Source organism: Tauraco erythrolophus, chromosome 7 (assembly GCF_009769465.1).
Source record: "Tauraco erythrolophus isolate bTauEry1 chromosome 7, bTauEry1.pri, whole genome shotgun sequence".
Taxonomy (NCBI): domain Eukaryota; kingdom Metazoa; phylum Chordata; class Aves; order Musophagiformes; family Musophagidae; genus Tauraco; species Tauraco erythrolophus.
The window spans coordinates 36,197,492-36,218,314 of NC_141471.1; the positions used below are offsets into that span (position 1 = coordinate 36,197,492).

Below are 20,823 nucleotides of genomic sequence, written 5' to 3' on the forward strand. Positions count from 1 at the left end.
AAAAATTACTTTTATCACAAAAAAAACCTTCAGAATTATATGCTGTGGCCAATGGCCAAGTTTGGAAAACATCAACCTCAAGGCAGGAATCTGAAGAAAAGTATGACTGCAAGGGAATACCTTCCCATAAAAAATGGTAAAATGCGTAGCTTTAGCTACCACGAAAGCAAAAAATGAAGATGCTGGAATTATTAAAAGCCTGTTTGTCCAGTCAGAAGGGTTAACTTGTGTTTCAGTGATAAACCGAGCAGTGATAAAACTGTTCAGGAGCTTTTGTAGAGCTTTTTTTTTCCCCTGTATAACACAAAAGACTGCAGAGTGCTAATGTAGCTTTGTTTAAATGTTCGGTTCAGTCAGGTGACGGCCACTGCCTCATGTGAAGCCAAACAGATGATTTCTTCCCAGAAAGGGAACTTGTCCAGCTTAAGCAGAGCTCCCTTCAGAGACCACTGGTAATGGCAGACAGCATTCGCCTAAATGTACCTGGCTGCCAAAACAAGATCATCTCATTTTCCTTTGCTGGCTTGCCAAAAGTCAAGTTCGTTCTTCAAATCCTTTCAGTTTTGGGTTGTTTGGGTTTTTTTTTTTAAGTTCCTGTGAGCAGTGATTAACAATTCCTGTACTTATGTTGCGGAGATGGCGGTGTGATAGTGGTGTGAGTGTGCCAACTCTGTCACAGTCTAGACATGCAGGTACACATCATGTGCTCACACCCTGTCATCTGACAGGCCTTCAGGTAGCAGAGATGTATATCTCCTCAGCGAGTTTTAATAACTGAGGCGCTAAAGCTGTGAAGTTCCAAGCACTTCCTACCCACCCACTTCTTTGTCAGATTAAGCCCTAAATCTCTCTGAACGTGTGCTTCTTTGCTAGAAGACTATTTAGGATATATTTAAAATCTATTCTGGTTTATAGCTGCACAATTCAGTTTAGTTGTTTTAACTGTGAAGCTGTTTCTCAAAGACCAAGAATAATAACGTAAAATCTATAAAGATAATTTAAGATCTGATGATGATCAACCAGTTTCAAGTAATTCAGTGTTTCACATGGACTCATTTTCAGACACAGTCAGCTACAGCCAGCACACTTGGAGAAGTCTGCTCAGTTTTCAAATTGTCCTTCAGCCTTCACTTCTCGTACTTTTCCTTGGGTTTTTTATTCTTCACTCCTTTTACATCTCTGTTCCTCCTAGCTCTTTCTTCCCTTCTTATATGGCTTTCTTCTCTTCTCTTTTCCTGCTAATGGTGTCAGTTGTAGCCACAGCACAAGCGGATTCAAACATTTTCTGTGTCAGCCCTCCAGGAATGTGTAGTCTAAGGCCCAAGAGCTGAGGAGGGAGAATGCGAAGGACCAGAGTGGCACAGTACGGCCACCTTTTAGTCATTACCCCAGCCCTGGTGGGTTTGAATTCCTCCAACCACAGGCCTGATCCTCAGTGCCCCTGATGTCTATTTACAACTTGTTTAATAATTTCTACCAGCTGGCCCTTATTGAGAATGTCACTCAATATTTATGTAACATTTTCATGTATCAAATAACATGGCAAAAAGCTTCATCCTAACCAACTTTATTGTTTTTAGGCTGATAAATTTTTGTTTTGAATTAACAGGCATTTGTTGTCAGCAGTTTTCCTCTGGAGCTTCTCAAAACCCTGTTTGGAAAGAGTGTTCAAACCTCCTTTCTCCCCAGCAGACTGTGGATCAGGCCCCCAGTGCTGAAACATGGTGTTTGAAGGGCACTTTTCACTTCTAGGATCAACAACCTGGAAATAAAGGAATGCGATTAAAGATAATGTCCCACATTGTTTAAAAAATAATTGTGAAGGGCTTCGAAACCTGACATTTCAACTGGGAATGTAGTTGATTTAATAAAAACAAAAAAGCATCAATCACATGAGGACGCTGCAGTCATATGATTTTTTTTGCATACTCAGTCACAGCCTTGACTTTCATTTATGCTCCCTCTCCCTTCTACCAGATAATGAGGGCTTAGTTTAAACAAGCCTGGTATCCCTAAGGCTACTGCCTTCACCTTTTTCCTTGGCTGGCAGTAGGAGGGAGGGTTGGCTCCAGCCAGGAGGGTGCTGAAGCATGGAGTCTACATATGCAAGATGCGCAGGGCTGGACATCAGAGCCTGTGTTACTGAGAGAAATGCTGGCTGGGGCACTCCAGCTAGTGACAATAACTTACAGCTAATAGAAAATGTTAGAAAAATGGAAGAAACTAAGAACAAATAACAATTTAAAAAAAAAAAGTAGTCACAGTTGTAAGATCTCCTTCCATTGGGCAACCTCTTCATTCTATTGCCAGTGCCTTGGACTTACAGACTTCCACCTGCCCTGCTCAAAATAAAAGTGTGGCTTTAGTGTTGTCCAACTTGCTGGCTTCTGGCTTGGACAGTGTTTCACTTGCCAGTGCTCCGCTTTGGGATCATTGAAACCACTACTGAACTCCTGTCTTGAGGACCATACTTGCTTCTATGCCATGACATCTCATCAAAGCTTGTTCTTCACCACAAACAAAAGCAAGAAACTTCATGAGGCTGCCAGGGCTGCAACAAAATTCAGTTGCTGCACTGCCTGCAGGAGAACACCTGGGCTAGTGAAGCATGTTGAACCTGAGTTTGAACCGCTAAGTGCAGTGTATGCCAATCTGCCTGTATTACACTACTCCTCTTGAGCCATTGGTGATATCTCATTATTAGGTTGGGCAGCAAAGTCTATTCTTCCTAGATCTCTACACACCATGAAATATATGTAATGAAGTACTTATCTGTGTGTAGGTCATGGCAACTCATGAGCTAGATATTGATCGGCCATCACTACATATGGTCTGTGATTGCATCTCTAACCGTGGCCACACTGCATTGTGCAACGTGGTAGATGGTACACGCATGTCCCCACTAAATGTTGAATAACATTTTCCTTAACAAACAACTCTGATCAGGAGCTAAGTCCAGGGATGTGTTAGAATCAGCCAGTCTCCATGTAGTTTACAATTGTTGCTCAGCATATGGAGAGAGACACATGTTAACTAGCAATGTGTCCATCAAATGCAGTGAGCTGTTGCAGTAACACTTGCAGTCAGGCTGGGGCAAGAGTTAATTTGGATTTCTGGAAATAAATGTTCCTAATTTAAAAACAAATTAAGTATAAAAATTGATCATACTGCAAAACTAGTATAAAAATGCCTGCAAGGTAAATGGTGTGGCTCTAAACAGGTCTCTCAGAAATCCCAGGGAACGCTGAAAGCAAAGGGAATGAGTCATAAGCACATGAGCTGAAAGAAGCTGAAGACAAAATCATGCATCTCTGCTTAATTCCATCACATGATGAGTCCTTGGGCCCTTCATTTAATCGCAGAGCAGAGCAGCAGAGAAACTTCATTCTCACTTCTCAGCGGGGACCAGCAGAGTTACTGTGCGCAGGCTCTGGGCACTCTCTGCTCCTCCGTGCAGGCTGAGCCGACGCAGGATCTCCGGCACCATGAGCGGTGTTCGTCGCCACCTTGGACTCCTTCTCTTGGCCGAAGCGGTGCTGTGTGCTTCTGCCACACGTGAGTGCTTCCTTCATCCAGTCCTCTCTCCCTTCCTCCGCAGGTTCGATGGCCCAAGCCAGTGCAGCAAAAACAGCTGCTCCTTGCACACGCAGCACTTGCTGGAGTTGTGCTTGAGAACCAGTAGGCAGCAGCTAGCTCCACCACAAGGTTGCCTGGCTCTGGGTAGAAATGTCACCTGAGCCGGAGAAATATGCCGAGAGCTGTTCAGTTACCTATTTCCTGCGCTCCACAGATACACAGAGCTGACCGGTGCTAAGCCTTGGCTCATTTCAACAGATTTCTAACAATATTTCTCCAGCTCAAGCATGGCTAAAAAGGCAGATGCAGAATGGACTTCTCCCAGTTTGCTCCACTCAGCTGTGGCTGGGAGAGGCCAGGTCAGAGGCAGTGCTCCCCACCGGGACACCAGACCTGCGGATCCCCAACCTCAGGGAGCCCAGTCAAGGAATTAGATCCTCAAGCTATGGTGGGCAGGCACTGGGCTGGTCCTCTGCTTCTTTCCAGGCTCCCAGCTTGACTCAAGTCTTAGGTTAATTCACTTGAGCTCAGGGCTGGGAACCCAGAAATCGGATTTTAGGCTCAAATTCCAGAATTTACAGTAAGGAAACTGAAGACCTGAAAAGCTGAGGTCCAGCTGAGCATCCATCGAGCCTTGTACCTGTCTGCAGTGGGAAACAGTAAAGGCTGTACAACTGGGCAAGTGTATACTGGTATTTACTCAGGACACTTTCCCAGTCTCTGATGATTTATAGCACCAGAACTGCCTCTGTCAGATGCAGAGTCTTGTATTTAACAGGTTTTACTGGATTTTTCTTCCATCCGTTCATGCACTTGGGTTTTGATTGCAACCCATGTAAATTTTTGGCACACGCAACATCCTGCCAGCAAGAAATTTCACACCTTAACTGCGCCTTACATGAGGAAATATCATTTATGCACTTAGAACCTGTAACCTGCTGGTTTCACTTGATTGTCCTTAACTTTTGTACTTTCAGAAACAGTGACAAATTGCTTCTTCCTCCATGCTGTTCGTGATTCTGTTTTTATATTCTCCTCTGTCACCTCTTCTCCAGGTTCAAGACCCAGTCTATTTAGCTGTTCCTCACTAGGAGACAATTCTATCCCTTTGTCACCTTTCTCTATATTTTTTCAGTTCTTATATTCTGCTTGCGCTGCAGAGAACAGAGCAGCATAGAGTATTCAAGACATGAACACACATGGAATTATACAATGCTGTAATGACTTTTTCATCTTCGCTCTCTATCCAGTCTTTTCCTAGTTTTTCAACCACTAATGAGCACTGCATTCAAAACTGTAAAGCTACGAGACCTCATTTCTGAGTGGTGATAGCTAGTTTAGAGCCCCTCGTTCTGTAAGTAAAGCTACATTTCACTATGCTGAATTTCATAGTTTTACTCTTGAGTGAGTGAGTCTCATACAGTCCTCCCTTCTACTACATTAAGATGCTGTCTTCAGCAGATTAAAGAACTTCACTGTTTACCTGTTTTCCAGATTATGAACATTTTGAATTATTTCAACAATTAAGAAAACTGGCCACTTATTCTTAACTTGTGGTTCATATAGCCTAATCAATTATTTATTCATGTAAAATCTTTCATTCTTATCCCACAGTAACTTAGTTCCTTTATGTGCCTTTAGCGAGGGATCTCACCAAATGCTGTCTGGAACTCAAGCAGGCTATAGAAAGAAGGTCAGCCTTGTTCCCATGCTCTCTGGCTCCCTCAGTGAAACTCAAATATATTTGTAAGGAATGTGCTCCTTTTACAGCATATCACATTAATCCACTGTATCATCAAATTCTGTTCTTCATTGCTGTTTCTACCAGTTTGTCCAATCTGAGCCTCAAACTTTTTGTAATCCTCTAAATCTCCCCTGGAAATGTTTTTAAAAACTGTCATCGCATTTGCCGACTTTTGTTTCTCAACCACTGAAACAGTTTTAAGCAAGATGTTACATGTCGGCTGGATGGCCGGGCCCAAAGGGTTGTGGTGAATGGAGTTAAATCCAGTTGGCAGCTGGCCACAGGAGGTGTTCCCCTGGGCTCAGTATTGGGACCAGTTCTGTTTAATGTCTTTACCAATGATCTGGACGAGGGGATCAAGTGCACTCTCAGTAAGTCTGCAGACAACACAAAGTTGGGTGGGAATGTTGATCTGCTTGAGGGTAGAAAGGCTCTACAGAGGGATCTGGACCAGCTGGATTGATGGGCCAAGGCCAATTGTGTGAGGTTCAACAAGCCCAAGTGTCATATCCTGCACTTGGCTCACAACAACCCCAGGCAATGCTACAGGCTTGGGGAGGAGTGGCTGGAAAGCTGCCTGGTGGAAAAGGACCTGGGGGTGTTAGTCGACAGCTGCTGAATATGAGCCAGCAGTGTGCCCAGGTGGCCAAGAAGGCAAATAGCATCCTGGCTTGTATCAGAAGTAGCATGGCCAGCAGGACTAGGGAAGTGATCATTCCCCTGTACTTGGTCCTGGTGAGGCAGCACCTCGAATAGGGTGTTCAGTTTTGGGTCCCTCACTGCAACAAAGACACTGAGGTGCTGGAGTGTGTGTGTCCAGAGAAGGGCAATGAAGCTGGTAAAGGGTGTAGAGCACAAGTCTTATGAGGAGCAACTGAGGGAGCTGGGGTTGTTTAGCCTGGAGAAAAGGAGGCTCAGGGGAGACCTTATTGCACTCTACAACTACCCAAAAGGAGGTTGTAGAGAGGGGAGTGTTGGTCTCTTCTTCCAAGTGACAAGCGATAGGATGAGAGGAAATGGCCTCAAGTTGTGCCAGGGGAAGTTTAGATTGGGTATTAGGAAAAATTTCTTCACCAAAAGGGTTGTCAAGCATTGGAACAGGCTGCCTGAGGAAGTGGTTGAGTCACCATCTCTGGAGGTATTTAAAAGATGTGTAGATGTGGTGCTCAGGGACGTGGTTTAGTGGTTGCCTTGGCAGTGCTACGTTAATGGTTGGACTCGATGATCTTAAAGGTCTTTTCCAACCTAAACTATTCTATGATTCTATGATTCTAAGCTATGGTTAATATCTCATTTATTTCACTCTTGAATAACTTCCATACTTTTGAGCCATCCTACATAGACAACTTCTTCATTTTGTTGATTTGTTCTATAATTTTTTTTTCTGTCAACACTTAATTTTGATTCTCCACCATTGTAAAGAAAAATTCTAGTACAGAAACCTCTTATGCTCCTCCTTTGTGAATGAAAATGTAAACTAATGTATTTGACTTTTGTCCTTTATCTTTCCTGAATGCTTCTTTTGCATCTACATCATCTTTTGGCCTCACAGACTTTCTGGCAAACTTTACACTACTCTTGTATTTGAAAAAAAAGATTAATTAGTAGTTTTTATGGTTTTGTATGTTTCTCAAATTCTTTTTTGTCCTGCTTTATTATGTCTCTGCATGTAACTTGAGAGAGTTTATTTTATTTTCTGTCTTCTTAGCTTGGCCGTAACATCAGCCTTTTTACTTCTAATACACTTTTATCCTTTTTAGCTGGGTCATCTTTTTATTGCCGCTGTTCTAACATCGGCTTTCATTCCCTCTTTCATAGCTAACACACTATCACAGGAAATACTGAACTTCTTGTCTTTGCTACATTTTTCACCAAAATGAAAACCAGAATGAGAAATAAAAAAGTCAATCAAAGTATCAGATCTTTTCTCCTATGATCATCTCACCAAAACTATACAGTAATCATTTCCTTGGAGTGTAATATTACCCTGTCTATTTTGAACTGAATCGCTCTAATTTTGGTTATGACCAACATCTGTTCTTGAGTGTTTTTCATTGTTAAAGAAGAAACACATTAAAGCTTTTTGGTCCTTTAAATTCAGCAATTGAAAATCTTCGGTTCCATGTGTTAGAGAAACTAGTGCTGAAGTCTTTGCTCATCTGTAAAAACGTCTTTGTCTTATCCTGAAGCTTGTGAAATGTTTTATATTCGATTGAAATAAACAAAGCACATCAGGGAGGCACAGAAATGCCTAAGGAGCTTGTGATTTAGAAGCAGTGACCACAGTTATTACCAAAGCTGGACAAGAAAATGACTTCTGAATTCAAGGATTGTTATTGAAAATTCAAAATTAAAAGCATTTATAAAATTAAAAGTGTTCCAGCTCTTTTTGATGAATGAGCATTTGGGGAAATAAAAAAAGATTGAAATGTTTTGATCTGACAAAATCAAAACATTTTTATTCATTAAATAATTTTTAGATAAAATCAAAGAGAATGGGAAAATTAGGTAAAATCCTTAGCCACTTACTTGCAAATAAGATGACACATTAATTTCATGACATAAAACGTGATTGAACTTGATAAGCCTTTGTGAAATACTTTTATAGTTGCTAATCTGTTTTTTTCCTGAGCAAAGTTTCTGCAGGACAACATTGCCCAACTCTTCCTCTGACCAAGACTGAAAGCAATACAGCATGTGATACAGGCCATTAAGTAAATACCAGTCATGATGTTATGCTTTGCTCACATCAAAATATATTAGATCTGCAGGAAAGACTTGATTCAAGCGATGTACGTGAGATTGTGGGGAGCTCCTGTAGGGCAAAGGATCATGGGAGAATACGCCTCTGAGTGCAAAATCTGTTGTTTTCCTCGAACCTTTCAGTCCTCAAGACTCAAGAGACCGGGGAGAGAGCTACCAGCATCAGTTCAAGGTGACCATTGAGATGGGACTGGCCGAGGGACATCCTTCCTGCCCAGCAGAAATCTTACTGGGCAACAGAACACCAAGAGAAAGCAGCTCCTGCCTCTTCTTCTGTGCTGTTTCTCTCGTTCTGCCTTGCAGTAAAATTAGGAGTCACATGCCCATAAAGACCATGCTTAGACTGGCTACACCTGTTCTGTGCCTTTTCCAAAACTTGGAAGAATTCCAACACAGCCAGTTACATTACAGCGCACAGGGCCATTCCTGCCCTTCTTACAGGTCTCTGCATTTTCCTTGAAATCATCCAGTTCTTTGTTGCACTTCGGTATAAATCTCAGAAGCATTCAGCTACCTTTAAAACAGAGCCACGAAAAGCAGAAGAAATCCTAACTCCCTTGATGTTGTGGCACGCCTAGCAGTTACCTGATTAACATGACAGAGTTGTTTAAAGCCCCCAGGCTTTAAATGAGCCTACTACAAACATATTTTTATGGCATCCTACAGTGGTTGACATGTTCCCACAGGTTACTTGGATATTTCCTTTGCTTTTCATTATGTGTACTTTGTGACAGAAAGAGGGATCCTAGAAGGCCTGGGAAAAGTTTGAGACCATCATTTGTAGTAATATGAGAAGAAAGAGGTTATTAAAGTTATTTAATATCTGAGCCATTTTAAAGCAATAGGCATGAAGCTAATAGGTTTTTGTTGTTATATTATAAACACACTGAATTTACTATTCAGCTCTAAATTTCCTTTTCTGGAAATACCAGCTTCTGTCACAATTCGTTCCACCCCTCCCACAAACCACCAGCCAACTCACCAAAGAAGCTTCACTAGGTCAAAATTAATTCCTGGTGTAACTTCCACTAGAGCACAACTCAGACAGAGTGAATTTATCCCATTAGCCTTTTACTCACAGATTTCTTACCAGACAAGCACGAAGCAGTCAGCAATCACACAACCTGTGTACAACTAGCCTGACTGTTGCAGGGTTATATCCATTCATACAAACAATCGCTCCGATATGGTCAAAATGTTGTAAACCTTTTCATTCTTTCTCTGGAGAGCTTGCAGTAGTGCAAGTAGAAGAATGCCAGTCTGTCAGTGGTGGAATTGTCTTCATGTTCGGTTATAGTTGATGTGTTTATAGCTGCGATGATAAAATTCTGTGACTTTCTACGGGCGAAGAGTTTTCTAATCAGTTGAAGAATATAGCTGTAATAAGAAAGCTGTTCAGCAAAAGAGCAATGTCTTTATAGGGTGCTAGGGAAAGTGCTATGACACGGCATGTTCGTTTTTCTCTCTAGGGTTTCAAGACGTGCTGAGCCACAGGAGAACTTCTCCTGTCACATCCAAGGAGCTACAAGGCTGGTCTAGTGATCAAAACAAATGGAACGAAAAGCTTTATCCTTTCTGGGAAGAAGGAGATCCCAGATGGAAAGACTGCTGGAAAGGTGATTGCACATAAGCATTTCAAAGACACTGAGAAAATTGGCCAGAAAAGCCACTTTATTGAAGAGTGCAGGTGCTACAGTGCTTTTTCATAGGTGCGATACCCACCACTGCTGCAAGGAATAGCAAATGAGAGATGATTGGCTTTGATACCACTCCCAGTACATTGTCTGAGGAAGCAGAACAGTGAATTGTTAAAGTAAATGCTTTCCCATGACTCATAGTCTCAGACATCAATACTTATTAAGAAGTACTGATGACAATAGGAGAATCTAGGATAATCCATTATCTGAAACATGCCCTAGAGGAGAGGTAGCTTCAACTGCTACCTCAGTAGGGCATTGTGGGCTTCAGTTTAACAACTTCAGTGAAGACCCTGTTTATTATCACCTGGTGTGAGCTGAGGTCTAAAGGCTGTATCCCTGGGGAGAAACAAAAATATTCTCCTTTGGAATATATTGACCATCATGGGTAAAAAAACATATTCTTGGCTCTAAGAAGGAAATGAATGGCAGACCAGTAAGTAATGTGGGGGAATATGAGGAGTCCCTCTGATTGTTCTAAGTTGAGGTTTTGATAAGAGCACAAGTGACATAGGAGCACAAAAGCCCTTGGAAATAGAGGAATCAATAAAGCCTTTCTAATGTAAATAGTGCACAGTTGAGGGTAGCTGCTGCTCTGATGCATCCTTTACTGCAGTGAAGACCAATTTTCTTTTCTACAGGAGGAAGGGTGACAGCCAAATTGGACACTGATAGCCCAGCACTGGTAGGATCCAACATAACCGTTACTGTGACTCTCCAGTTTCCCAAGTGCCAGAAAGAAGATAACGATGGCCACATAATATATGAGAGAAACTGTACCCAGGGTAGGTAACGGCAATCTCCCTGCACTACACACGTGCTGCTGGTGTGAATACGTCACGAATCTCTGAAAACATCAGAATCACATCCTATGAACAACAGCCATGTTGCTTTCAGTTGATAACTACACTCACGTGTAACCCGTGCCACATCAGTTTCTTTATGCACAAGATCACTGTGGTATTTTTATTGTTGTGCACCTGCTACATATGATGACCAGGTAATTTAAGATTTGCCTTCATTATAAAATTGCCTTCCCAAAACAGTGATGTTAATTTGGCTTCCTAAAAAACTGTTAACTGCTTTTCAGCTCTATCACACTGTTTTCTTCCAAATTTATAAAGCTGTCAATTTATAAAATTAAGATTTTTTTCAATTAGAAATTGTAGAACTACCTAATCATCATCTGCATCTTGAAAAACCCTCAAGACAGAGTAAATCTCACATTCTCACGTTTTAAGAATTAAAAACAAACCAGAAAATCAATCTTTTAAAAATCAAGCAATCTTTTCATCAGAGAATCACCTTTTTTCATCTTATTTACTGCTACACGGAGCAAAAAGCATACCATAATTCTAGTGTCTGAAGCTGCCAGATCTAGAGTGAAATAGGCTGTTGTACCTTTCTTCCTCTGAATTCATAAACGTTCAACAAATTTTTCTACTGATCGAAGTAATTTACATTTCAAGGCATATCAGCAAATTTTTTTGTCAGCCTGAGTTCTACTTTTCGACTGTCTAATGTTTTGTTAGCTGCTGATATCCATTCTTTACTTAATATTTGTTGTGCTGTTTGAGGAAGGAAGCTGTCTTTTTATTATTCAGAAAGGAACTGAAATTCATGTCTAAGTTATTTAAAGGTGCCATAGAAAACTTTTATGACAAAACAAAGTAAGTCACTTCCTCACAGTGCTTCCATAGCTGCCATTTCTACTTAAAATTTTTGATTCTGCTTGCCAAATATCCAGGCAGCCCCACTAACTCCAGTGAAACAGTAGTGCCCTATGTATTCAACAGCAAGTTTTGGGCAAGCAATTTTAAATGTGTCTGGCCCAGGAGACAGTAATATTTTTTTTGTTGGTTTCTAAATAAAACAATGCCAAGCCAGAAAAAATTGGTGTTTACATTAAAAACCAAACAAAACATGATCTCAGCCTAAAAATACCCCACTTAACCTGTTGTTTAAATGTAATAACTGCTGTAACCTGGGGTGTCTGCCTCCTATTTCCTGACTTTCTGCACATCTCTCAGTTGACCGGGAACATGTCTTATTTCTACATTTAGATTCTCCAGCCTCTCAGGATCAGCAAGTCTATGTCTACAACTGGACTGAATGGACCAACAGCTGTGGCTGGGAAAACTGTACAAGTAACCACAGCCACAATGTATTCCCAGATGGAAGACCCTTCCCCCATTATCCTGGCTGGAGGAGAAGGAACTTTATCTACGTGTTTCACACGCTTGGTTAGTACTGCAACATGTTCCTCGGTTTGGCTCACACTGCAAAGCTTATATTCACTCTGTACACTAACTCATTTGTTAGTACGTTTTATTAAAAGTCTTTGAAAAAGGACTTCATGCTCTTGAGTGAAGAGCCTGAATTCGTTCCCTGTTTTCCAGAGAGGCCATCAGCTGCTCAGTCTGGAAATCATGGATTACCAGGAGATTCTCTTTCTCTTTAAGTCTGCATTCACAGTACTTCCACTGAAGAAAATTAATTTCCTTTCAGTAGTACTCAAGACACTTTTCTAGGAAAAAAGAGGGTCTAAGCAGGTCAGTCAGATGATTTGTTGACCGCTCACTACCACTTCAGATACTTACATTTAAGAGAGACCATAGTGCTGTATATCTTCTGATCAGTTTAACGGTGCGGTGCAGCAGTTCTTGCCTCTGGGGAGATGGTGAAAACTGCCACTGACTGTGTGGTACTCATCTGGTCACAGATGCTGATTTTCAGTGTTTCCAGTTCCTGAATATGTAACGGTTGGGCAATTCCTGACATTGGCTACACGCTAAATCTTAGTATCCTAAGTTAGCTTAGCTAAATCAGTAATATAATCAGTATCAGCACGAGTAATAGTAATAACGTCCCAAATTTTACATAGACATGATACCATTTACCTGCCACAATCAGCTGTTACAAAGACAAACAAGCAAATGTATACGAAGGGCTCTAGGGTATGAAGCAAGAGGTATTATATTTTCTTGCTACGCTGAAAGCGTAGAAACACAAGATCGCTCAGAATGCCTAAGAAGTAACGTCATCCACTACATAATCCTAACAACTTAATGTCATGTAATTGTTTTGGAAAGACGTAGATGTCTTGGCAAATGCTTTTTCTTAAATCAGTGAAATTTGGGTCATCTTTCTGACACCTTTGAAAAAACACAGAAATAATGGGAATAAACACGTTGTTAAAGTATCCATGCCTCCAAAACCACCTGCCAGACAACTGAAAGACAATTCTAAACTATTCATTTTGATTTAGTCAATCCAAGACTCACAAAGATATTGCTTCTCTTAAACCAACTTGTAGCTAGGCTGAAGGGGAAAACATGTTCTAAGTTCATGTTCTGTTTCAGGTCAGTACTACCAAGTAATTGGAAGATCTTCAGCAAAGTTGACAGTCAACACAGCGAATATGACTCTTGGCGAACACGTGATGGTGGCAACCGTTTACAGGAGAGGGCACTCAGCCTATGTTCCAATCGCAAGAGCAAATGCCACTTACGTTATAACAGGTGAGCGTGCTGGAATAAACTGTAATAAAATACTGGGGGTATTTGTTGTTTAGGTGTTAAAAGAATTCAGCACAAGCATCATCTGACACAAAAAGAAGACATTGGCCTGAGAAAGGTTTTTAATATGAGCATGGAATCTCTGGCAAATTGCCTTGAGTAGTGTAATTCACCTTTGTATCCAGCTCAGTTGTGATATCTCTACTTTGTAATGAAAAATTATTTACAAGAGGAAATGCAATCTTCCACAGGGGCCTGTGATTCCTCACTTGTTCCCACACTTTTCTGGGTAACTGTTTCCTACTGACATTCACTCCTCAAATCAGTCAATCAAATTAAAGTAGAAACTGATGTTAAAGATATTAATGTCTCACATTCTGGCTGCTGCTGTTCAGAGACTTCGGAGCTGTTTGTTGTTTGCAGCCAGGTATGTATGCTTTATTTATTTACTTCTTCATTTTTTTTTTCCCCTCCAGACAAAATTCCAATCTCTGTGAATATGTTCCAAAAACATGACCGCAACATCTCAGACTACATTTTTATCAAAGGCTCACCAATCATATATAATGTGAAGATCCATGATCCCAGCTACTATCTTAATAACTCTGCCATCTCCTACAAATGGAACTTCGGAGATGGAAGTGGCTTATATGTAGTGAGCAGTCCCACTACATCTCACATCTATACTGTGCAAGGAAACTTCACTCCGAACGTAAATGTCCAAGCCATTATACCTGTACCTTGCAGGCCAGTAACACCCACTGCATCACTGCCCACCTCAGCAGGTAAGAGTTTATCGAACAGCAGTGACATTGGGAGCTATGCTAAAACTCTAAATTCTGATATTTTAAGTTCATACCTTTAGAAGTTTTACTGTCATCAGGGAAAGAGCTGCAAGGCTTTGCAAACCCTTTTTAAATTGGTTTAGGGACAGAATCAATAAGCATAAACTCTTCTACGATAGGCATCACTTACCCGTTTAATACATTACACATCCAGTGCTACCACCACAGAGACAGCATACAGAGGTCTTCAGGTGGACATGCAGTATATATGAATTTGGTTTTATACCCTCTACCATGACAGGTCAAGCAGTTTTAGCCTTGCCTACTCAGGGTCATCTTCTGAGGTAAAGTGTAAATTTTCAGCGATAAAGAGGTATTTCAGAACACTCCTATAGCCAGTTCCTTTCTGGTTTGCATTAACTTCCACCCAAAATTAAATAAGATCAGATTGAACTAGAAAAAACTTACCCAGATTCCAAAAATATGGGATTTCCATATAGCATTAACTTAGAATGGCTTTTCCACTTTAAATTTATGCACTATCATATTTCAGAATAACTTTCATTATGTTCAGCATTGGTTTATCATCTCAGAGGGTTTTAAGGTTTGCAAAAGGCCTGCAGTTCCAGCCTGGGTAGTTATAATACTACTACTATTAAATTGTAAATGTGGCTATATTTTTCAAATTTCAGAATTTTAATATGTGCTCTTACCAAAATGTTGAGTGAGAATGAAAAATGAAAGGAAAGATATAATTTTCACCACTTCCCCTCTTCATTTTTTCACTAGCTGTAATTTAGAAAAACGGAAAAATACCTGCTTTTAAAGAGAGCATTTTAAACCTTTTATTGGTCTTTAGATTTCTTCTATAATTGATTTGGGAATTTTAAAGAAGTGTTTAATTATATCAAGCCTTGCAGTCTCACTTTTATTTCACAGACATGGGTGACTAGCAAGGTGGCTTTTAGAGTGAGGCTACCCAGGCTTCTCCAGGGTTCTACAGCTGGACATGTGTGTTTTCTTTATGATGCCGTACAGATACACACATGACTGCAAAGCTGCAAACCAAAGTCATTAATGACCTACGTAATAAATACAGCTGAAACATATGGCCATGTTCAGAATACCTCTAAGCAGAACTTGTTCTAAAGCTGCATATCTATTCTTTCTCCCTCAACTCAACAGTAATGACCGCAGCATCCTCTAATTCAGACTCTTCTACCGCTGTCGAGTTATTGGAAGATAATCCTGAAGGAGGTTGCCATATTTACAGAAATGGATACTATGGAACTGGTATCTCTGTCGTAGGTAAGCACGCGGGTCAACACCTGAACAGAGGAATGGGGCTAATAAAGTACAACAGTGTATGGTAGAGAGAACATTCATTTAGACTCCCTTTTAACAAATACATGAGACTCACAATAAGATCCTTCTCCTGGGCCTAGCTGACATTTTTAAAGAGTAACGTACAGAGAGCTAATCGGATGACTTTGGTCTCTTTATGCACTCTGCCAGGGCCTAGCAGCAGAGGTTACGGCCCCTTGGTGTCAGACACGTGAGGCTGCGCCTTGGTCTGGATGCTGCCTCCACCCCACATGTGGCGTTTCCAGGCACTTGGGCTGGGAAATGGCTGGTGGGGATGTGCGCCGTAACACTACTTTCTATACCATCAGTCTCTGAACCTGCCACACCTGAAGCATACTGGCTTGAGGGGGTCACAAAAAGTTGAGTCGACATTGGCATGTACAGGAGTCACGGGTAGTGGAAGTGGGAGGTGATTTTGTAAAATAAATAAGTAAATAATAATAACAGAAAAACAAAGCTGAACAGAAAGGAGCAGCCTCATAGGGAAAGCATTGGAAAATTTCTCAGCTTTCAAACCCTTCAAGAGGAGTGCTAAGGGAGGGAGGAGGTTATGCAAAACAAGACCTGAACTGAGCATCAGCCAAACACTTGAGGTTCTGTACACACAGACTTCAGAGCTTGTCATGTGTCCTACTGTTGACATCTGTTTCCTCTCCCAGAGGGAATCCTTGAAGTAAATATTATTCAGATGACGAGCATCCAGATGACAGAAAGTCAAGCTGAAAACTCACTGGTTGACTTTGTTGTTACCTGCCAAGGGAGGTAAGTGTGTGAATGAAACTGTCAATCTTTCCTCTTTAAAAATAATTAGGTGGTGGAACACTGTCTGCGCTTAGATGCAGCTGCATGAATAAAAGTTGGGAACCACAGTGTTTCTATTTCTTGAATGGAACTAAAGATAATTCAAGTTTCATTTGTAAACTATGTCAACAGAGGTTACTGCCAGGCTCTTAGGATTCAGAACAAATGTCAAGTCCTCAGTAAAAATAAGAGAACTTGAGAGTGGGGAAAAACAATTCTATATTTTCCTGGCCAAGACAAGATTTCAGCACTTACTTTAAAATGGGAAGCAGTCTACTGAAATTGGAAGGAAATCCTTTCTTTTTGGCCACGATTTTTTGACGCTTAGAGTAAATGGATGTGTCCAAGCAATTTCTTGGATAGGAAAACATTGCACTAATATTCCTAGCTCCTAGAAGAGGATTAGAGTTGAGAGGACTGAGAAGTACAAGAATCGTCTTGGTAACGCAACTAGAAAACAATTAATCTCTCTTAAGTTAGCATTTACTTTTTTGGCAGATGATACTACATATAAGAATCTGCGTTCCTTTCTTAATGATGTTATTAAAGGTCAGGGACTTTATAAGCTGATTTGAGGCAGGTAATTCTGTGATCACCATAAAATGTTAAATGATACATAAAACAAGCAGATAATTTTACATATTGTATATATGCATTTTATAGAAATCCACATGCATGTATATATAAAATGTATAGCTGTGTATAAAATATATACATAACGTATTTATAAAGCACTCTTAAATCACTGTAGTGCCACTTATTTCAGTGAACAGGCATCAGCACAAAACTGTGGAATGCATCCATGAATTGGGCTAACAATGTGTTCTCTCTTCCCATCCCTAGTCTCCCCACAGATGTCTGCACAGTAGTTTCTGACCCCACGTGCCAGGTGTCCAAGAGTGTGGTATGCAATCCCGTCATCGTCACTGATGAATGCTTACTCACCATAAGGAGAGCTTTTGAGGAACCGGGAACATACTGTGTAAACATCACCTTGGGGGATGACACAAGCCAAGCCCTTGCCAGCGCACTGATTTCGGTAAATGGAGGTGAGTCCACACAGAGCAGATGTGGGTCGTCTGTGAAGGAGCTTCTCCCAGTGGTCATTTCCCTGCAGGGGAAAGAGAGCACAGAAATTTATATGGGGTTTTTATTATGCTTGAATGCCTCAGGTGAGACTGCACCAGCTTGTGTGAGAGTCCATGCAAAGATAAAGAGATGATTCTTTCCCTACGGGAACTTTAGGCATTACAAGTTGGTTTGATTTATGTTTATGATCCAATGAGTACAGTAATTATACAAACCTTTCAGTATTACGGAATATGAACAGCTCATAAGCCATAATGTATTTTTCCATAGAATAACTCTGTTGGGCAGAAAAGCAGGTGGGCAACATGCCAACCAGCCTACTCCACACATGGAGAAATAGGAGAAACAAGGAGGAATTCAGCTCACTTGAGACAGAATCAAAGCCTGCAGCAGAGCTGGCTGCCCTGGTCTTTGTAGTGCATTGACCAGGGCAGCCATGATCAGGTTTCCGTTTCTACATGAGGATAAGATGAATCAGGTTCTGGAAAGAGCTGTGTAACATTCATTGACTACAGAGTCTGTCCAGGGTGACTATTTCAGAACAAGAGGTTTACCTTTGGTTGGATGAGTATCACGGTATCTTGCTCATGGTTATCCATGCAGTCTTTGACAGAACCAGGTATTAAACTTGGCCTCAGTCAGTAGTCTAAATGACCATGCTGTCTCTCTGCTCCCACTCCATTGCCCTCCTGACCTCCCACTACGATGTCCTAATGACTCTTCTGAACTCTTTAATTACCATCAGTCAAGCAACTGACCCTTTGCAGTCATTTGCCATGGTATTTTTGGCTGACTTTATTTAATTTTGGTATAATTTTAGTTGTACCTAAATCAGTTCATGATGAATGAGGCACGATGCCTCACCTGTAAGTCCATTCTGGCTCCTAAAGATGAAAATAATCATGCAGCAGGATTTTTCAAAACTGTATTCACAGAGGCTAACTTTAGCCCAACAAGGCTGGTCTCCCTTGGTTTCCTGTAGAGGGCAAACCTAAGCTGTACTTCGGGACTTCCACTATAACCAAAGAACCAAAGCAGAATCAGGATCTGAGAGAGGCTGCTGCTTTGAGTCATCTTCTGGAGGAGCCCATCTTATATTTGCAAAGATTTCTCATGTGCCACCATTTTCCATTCATTTCAAAAGAAGACAAGTATTTATTAATTTCTGAAAATCCCATAATTTGGTGCCCGAGTATTTGGTGTCTAAACATCCGCCCCTCAAAATCTGGCAGCACTGTGCCTGGGTTACGTAGGCATTGCACAAAACATCCGCTTTTAACTTCCTCCAACGACTGTGGAATGGGTTGCAGCCCTATGATTAAGGCCCATCCCATCAGTATGTGTTGCTTTGCAAACTAGTCCAAGGACCTGCCTTATTCATAAAACAAGGTAAATCGCTACAGTCTCAGCAAAAATATTGTGTAAACTAGGAAGGAGGTCAAGCCTTCACAAACAATTGTATCAACAAACTGAGAAATATACGAGGTGCATATACCAAGTAAATGGTAAACCCTGATTCGATAGCTTGATTTTCGTAGACAGCAATTATAAATTAATGACTGGAACAGCAAGCCAACATGCACTTCTAGGTTACTTCATTGTATAAATACTGTTGTTAATTTGAGGACCAAGAATGTATCTCAGTACCAGTAAACTCAATAAAAGTACAGCCTGTGGACTGGAAAATTAAGATATTTAACACAAATTTTTTAAAAAATACTTGCAATGATTTGACTTCTTCCATCAGATATGATGGAATTAGGAGTAGATATGAGTGAAATGGCTGATGGCAAACCAGAAGGCAGAGTTCAATAACAGGCAGAGGCCGAAATTAATTTCCCAGAATGAGCATGTTAAAAAAGCAGAGCTCTCAGCTCTTGGATAGGGCAAACAAGCCTAACTCCATCAAGCTCTCAGCCACACTGCCATCTTAGCATATGGGACTGCAACAAACAGTAACATTTCAGAAACTCCTTTTTTATCCCTTTTGCCCCTGGCCCTCATCCCTAAGCGAAAGCTGAAGCTGATTCTAACATTAAAGCTTGTAAGGAGATTGCATCTCATGCTCTCAGTGTAAATGTTTTCCTAGCAGAGCAATTGGCAAGGAGGAAACTAGCCTCACTTTGTGGGGTGCCAGCAAGACCCTCCATTCCCTTCCATGCTGGAAGGGCAGCCATGTGTCTCAGGAGCATGGCTCACATAAGAAAACTGGCAAAGCCCAGCTCACCCTCTGGCAGAATCAAGAATGAAACCGATTAGGATGAGAAAGCACCACCTCCTGCCAAAGTCACTGACCTCCAGAAGTGTTAAGTATATTTCAGTCTGTAAAGCAATGAAGTAAAAATGATATTTTCTTTAGAAAATCTGTCTCACTGCAAAAACGAGGCTAACTTTTAATCAAACTACTTTCTGAACTCTAGGATCACCATCAGGAGCAACAGAAGGTGTCTTTATCTTCCTCGGTTTGTTGGCAGTGTTTGGCACGATTGGGGCTTTTGTCCTTTACAAGTAAGTTGCTAGCTTCTAGGATTAAAAACAGTTTAAGGCACTGTCAAAAATATTAGTTTAAATTAACAAAAACAACAGCTTAAATTTCCATTAACAATATATTTGTTTCCTTTTTATTGTTGTTCAGAAGTATTCTGGTAAATATTCAAGAAAACGAGATTACTGGCTTAAGCCACAAAACCATTGGAAAATATGCAAATGTTAAAGACTTTCATAGAAAACTACATCCTCTGCTCATAAGCACAAATAGTAATACTAGAAGGCCTGGGAACTGCATGTAAGCAGTAAGCAAACTCCAACTGCATGATATATGCAGTAAAACCTAACAAACAGAAATTTAATTTAGCTCTAAAACTCTTACAAGAAGTGTTTGCAGAGGACTGACATCAAGAATTAACCATCAAAACTCTTCATTGAATAATTGACAAATAAATTCTTGGGGAAAAAGGTGCTGGGCATGCAGGAAAGTAGTTAGCAGAAGCACATGTTACTGCATTATTAGCTCAGACGATTCTCCTGAAACTTCAAGACTGTGCCAAGACTACTGAGCCAAGAGTATGCTCGCCTTTCACAGTCAGCAGAGAGAAAGCAACACCTCCATAGAGCAACAGTGCTCCGTCAAGCGATTGATCCTTCTCGTTAGCCAGGCCTTAGTCACCACTACTGACCTATGGCTGTCAGCTATTAGATGGGATTGAAGAGGGAAGGAGGAGAGAGAATACATATGTTATGAATACCTGATTCTCCTATGCACTGGCCACGTGCTAAACGTGGACATTCATTTAAATGTCTTTCAGCAACTAACTGTGCACATTCCTTGCAGGAGATACAAGCAATACAAGCCTATTGAGAGAAGCGCAGGACAAGCAGAGAACCAGGAGGGACTAACTGCTTACTTCAGCAATTTCAAAGCAATTTTCTTCCCTAGTAGCACTGAGAGAAATCCTCTGCTGAAAAGCAAACCAGGCATTGTTTAA

At 40.9% G+C, this 20,823-nt stretch overlaps 1 protein-coding gene across 4 annotated transcripts; it reads left to right on the plus strand.

Annotated features, from left to right (window-relative positions):
• The first annotated feature begins 3,485 nt into the window (after positions 1 to 3,485).
• Positions 3,486 to 20,823, plus strand: GPNMB (glycoprotein nmb). 4 transcript variants are annotated; one of them, XM_086614958.1, is made up of 11 exons: positions 3,486 to 3,555; positions 9,553 to 9,699; positions 10,422 to 10,565; positions 11,811 to 12,023; positions 13,143 to 13,301; positions 13,775 to 14,089; positions 15,269 to 15,391; positions 16,108 to 16,210; positions 17,093 to 17,298; positions 19,759 to 19,846; positions 20,670 to 20,823. In XM_086614958.1, exons 1-11 carry the CDS (start codon positions 3,486 to 3,488, stop codon positions 20,821 to 20,823), a joined length of 1,722 nt encoding a protein of 573 aa, XP_086471084.1. The 4 variants fall into 4 exon arrangements, with proteins under 4 accessions (XP_086471084.1, XP_086471083.1, XP_086471085.1 ...); XM_086614957.1 differs by having other exon boundaries at positions 11,844 to 12,023; positions 13,775 to 14,083; positions 15,221 to 15,391; XM_086614959.1 differs by having other exon boundaries at positions 11,844 to 12,023; positions 13,775 to 14,083; positions 17,093 to 17,313; positions 19,774 to 19,846.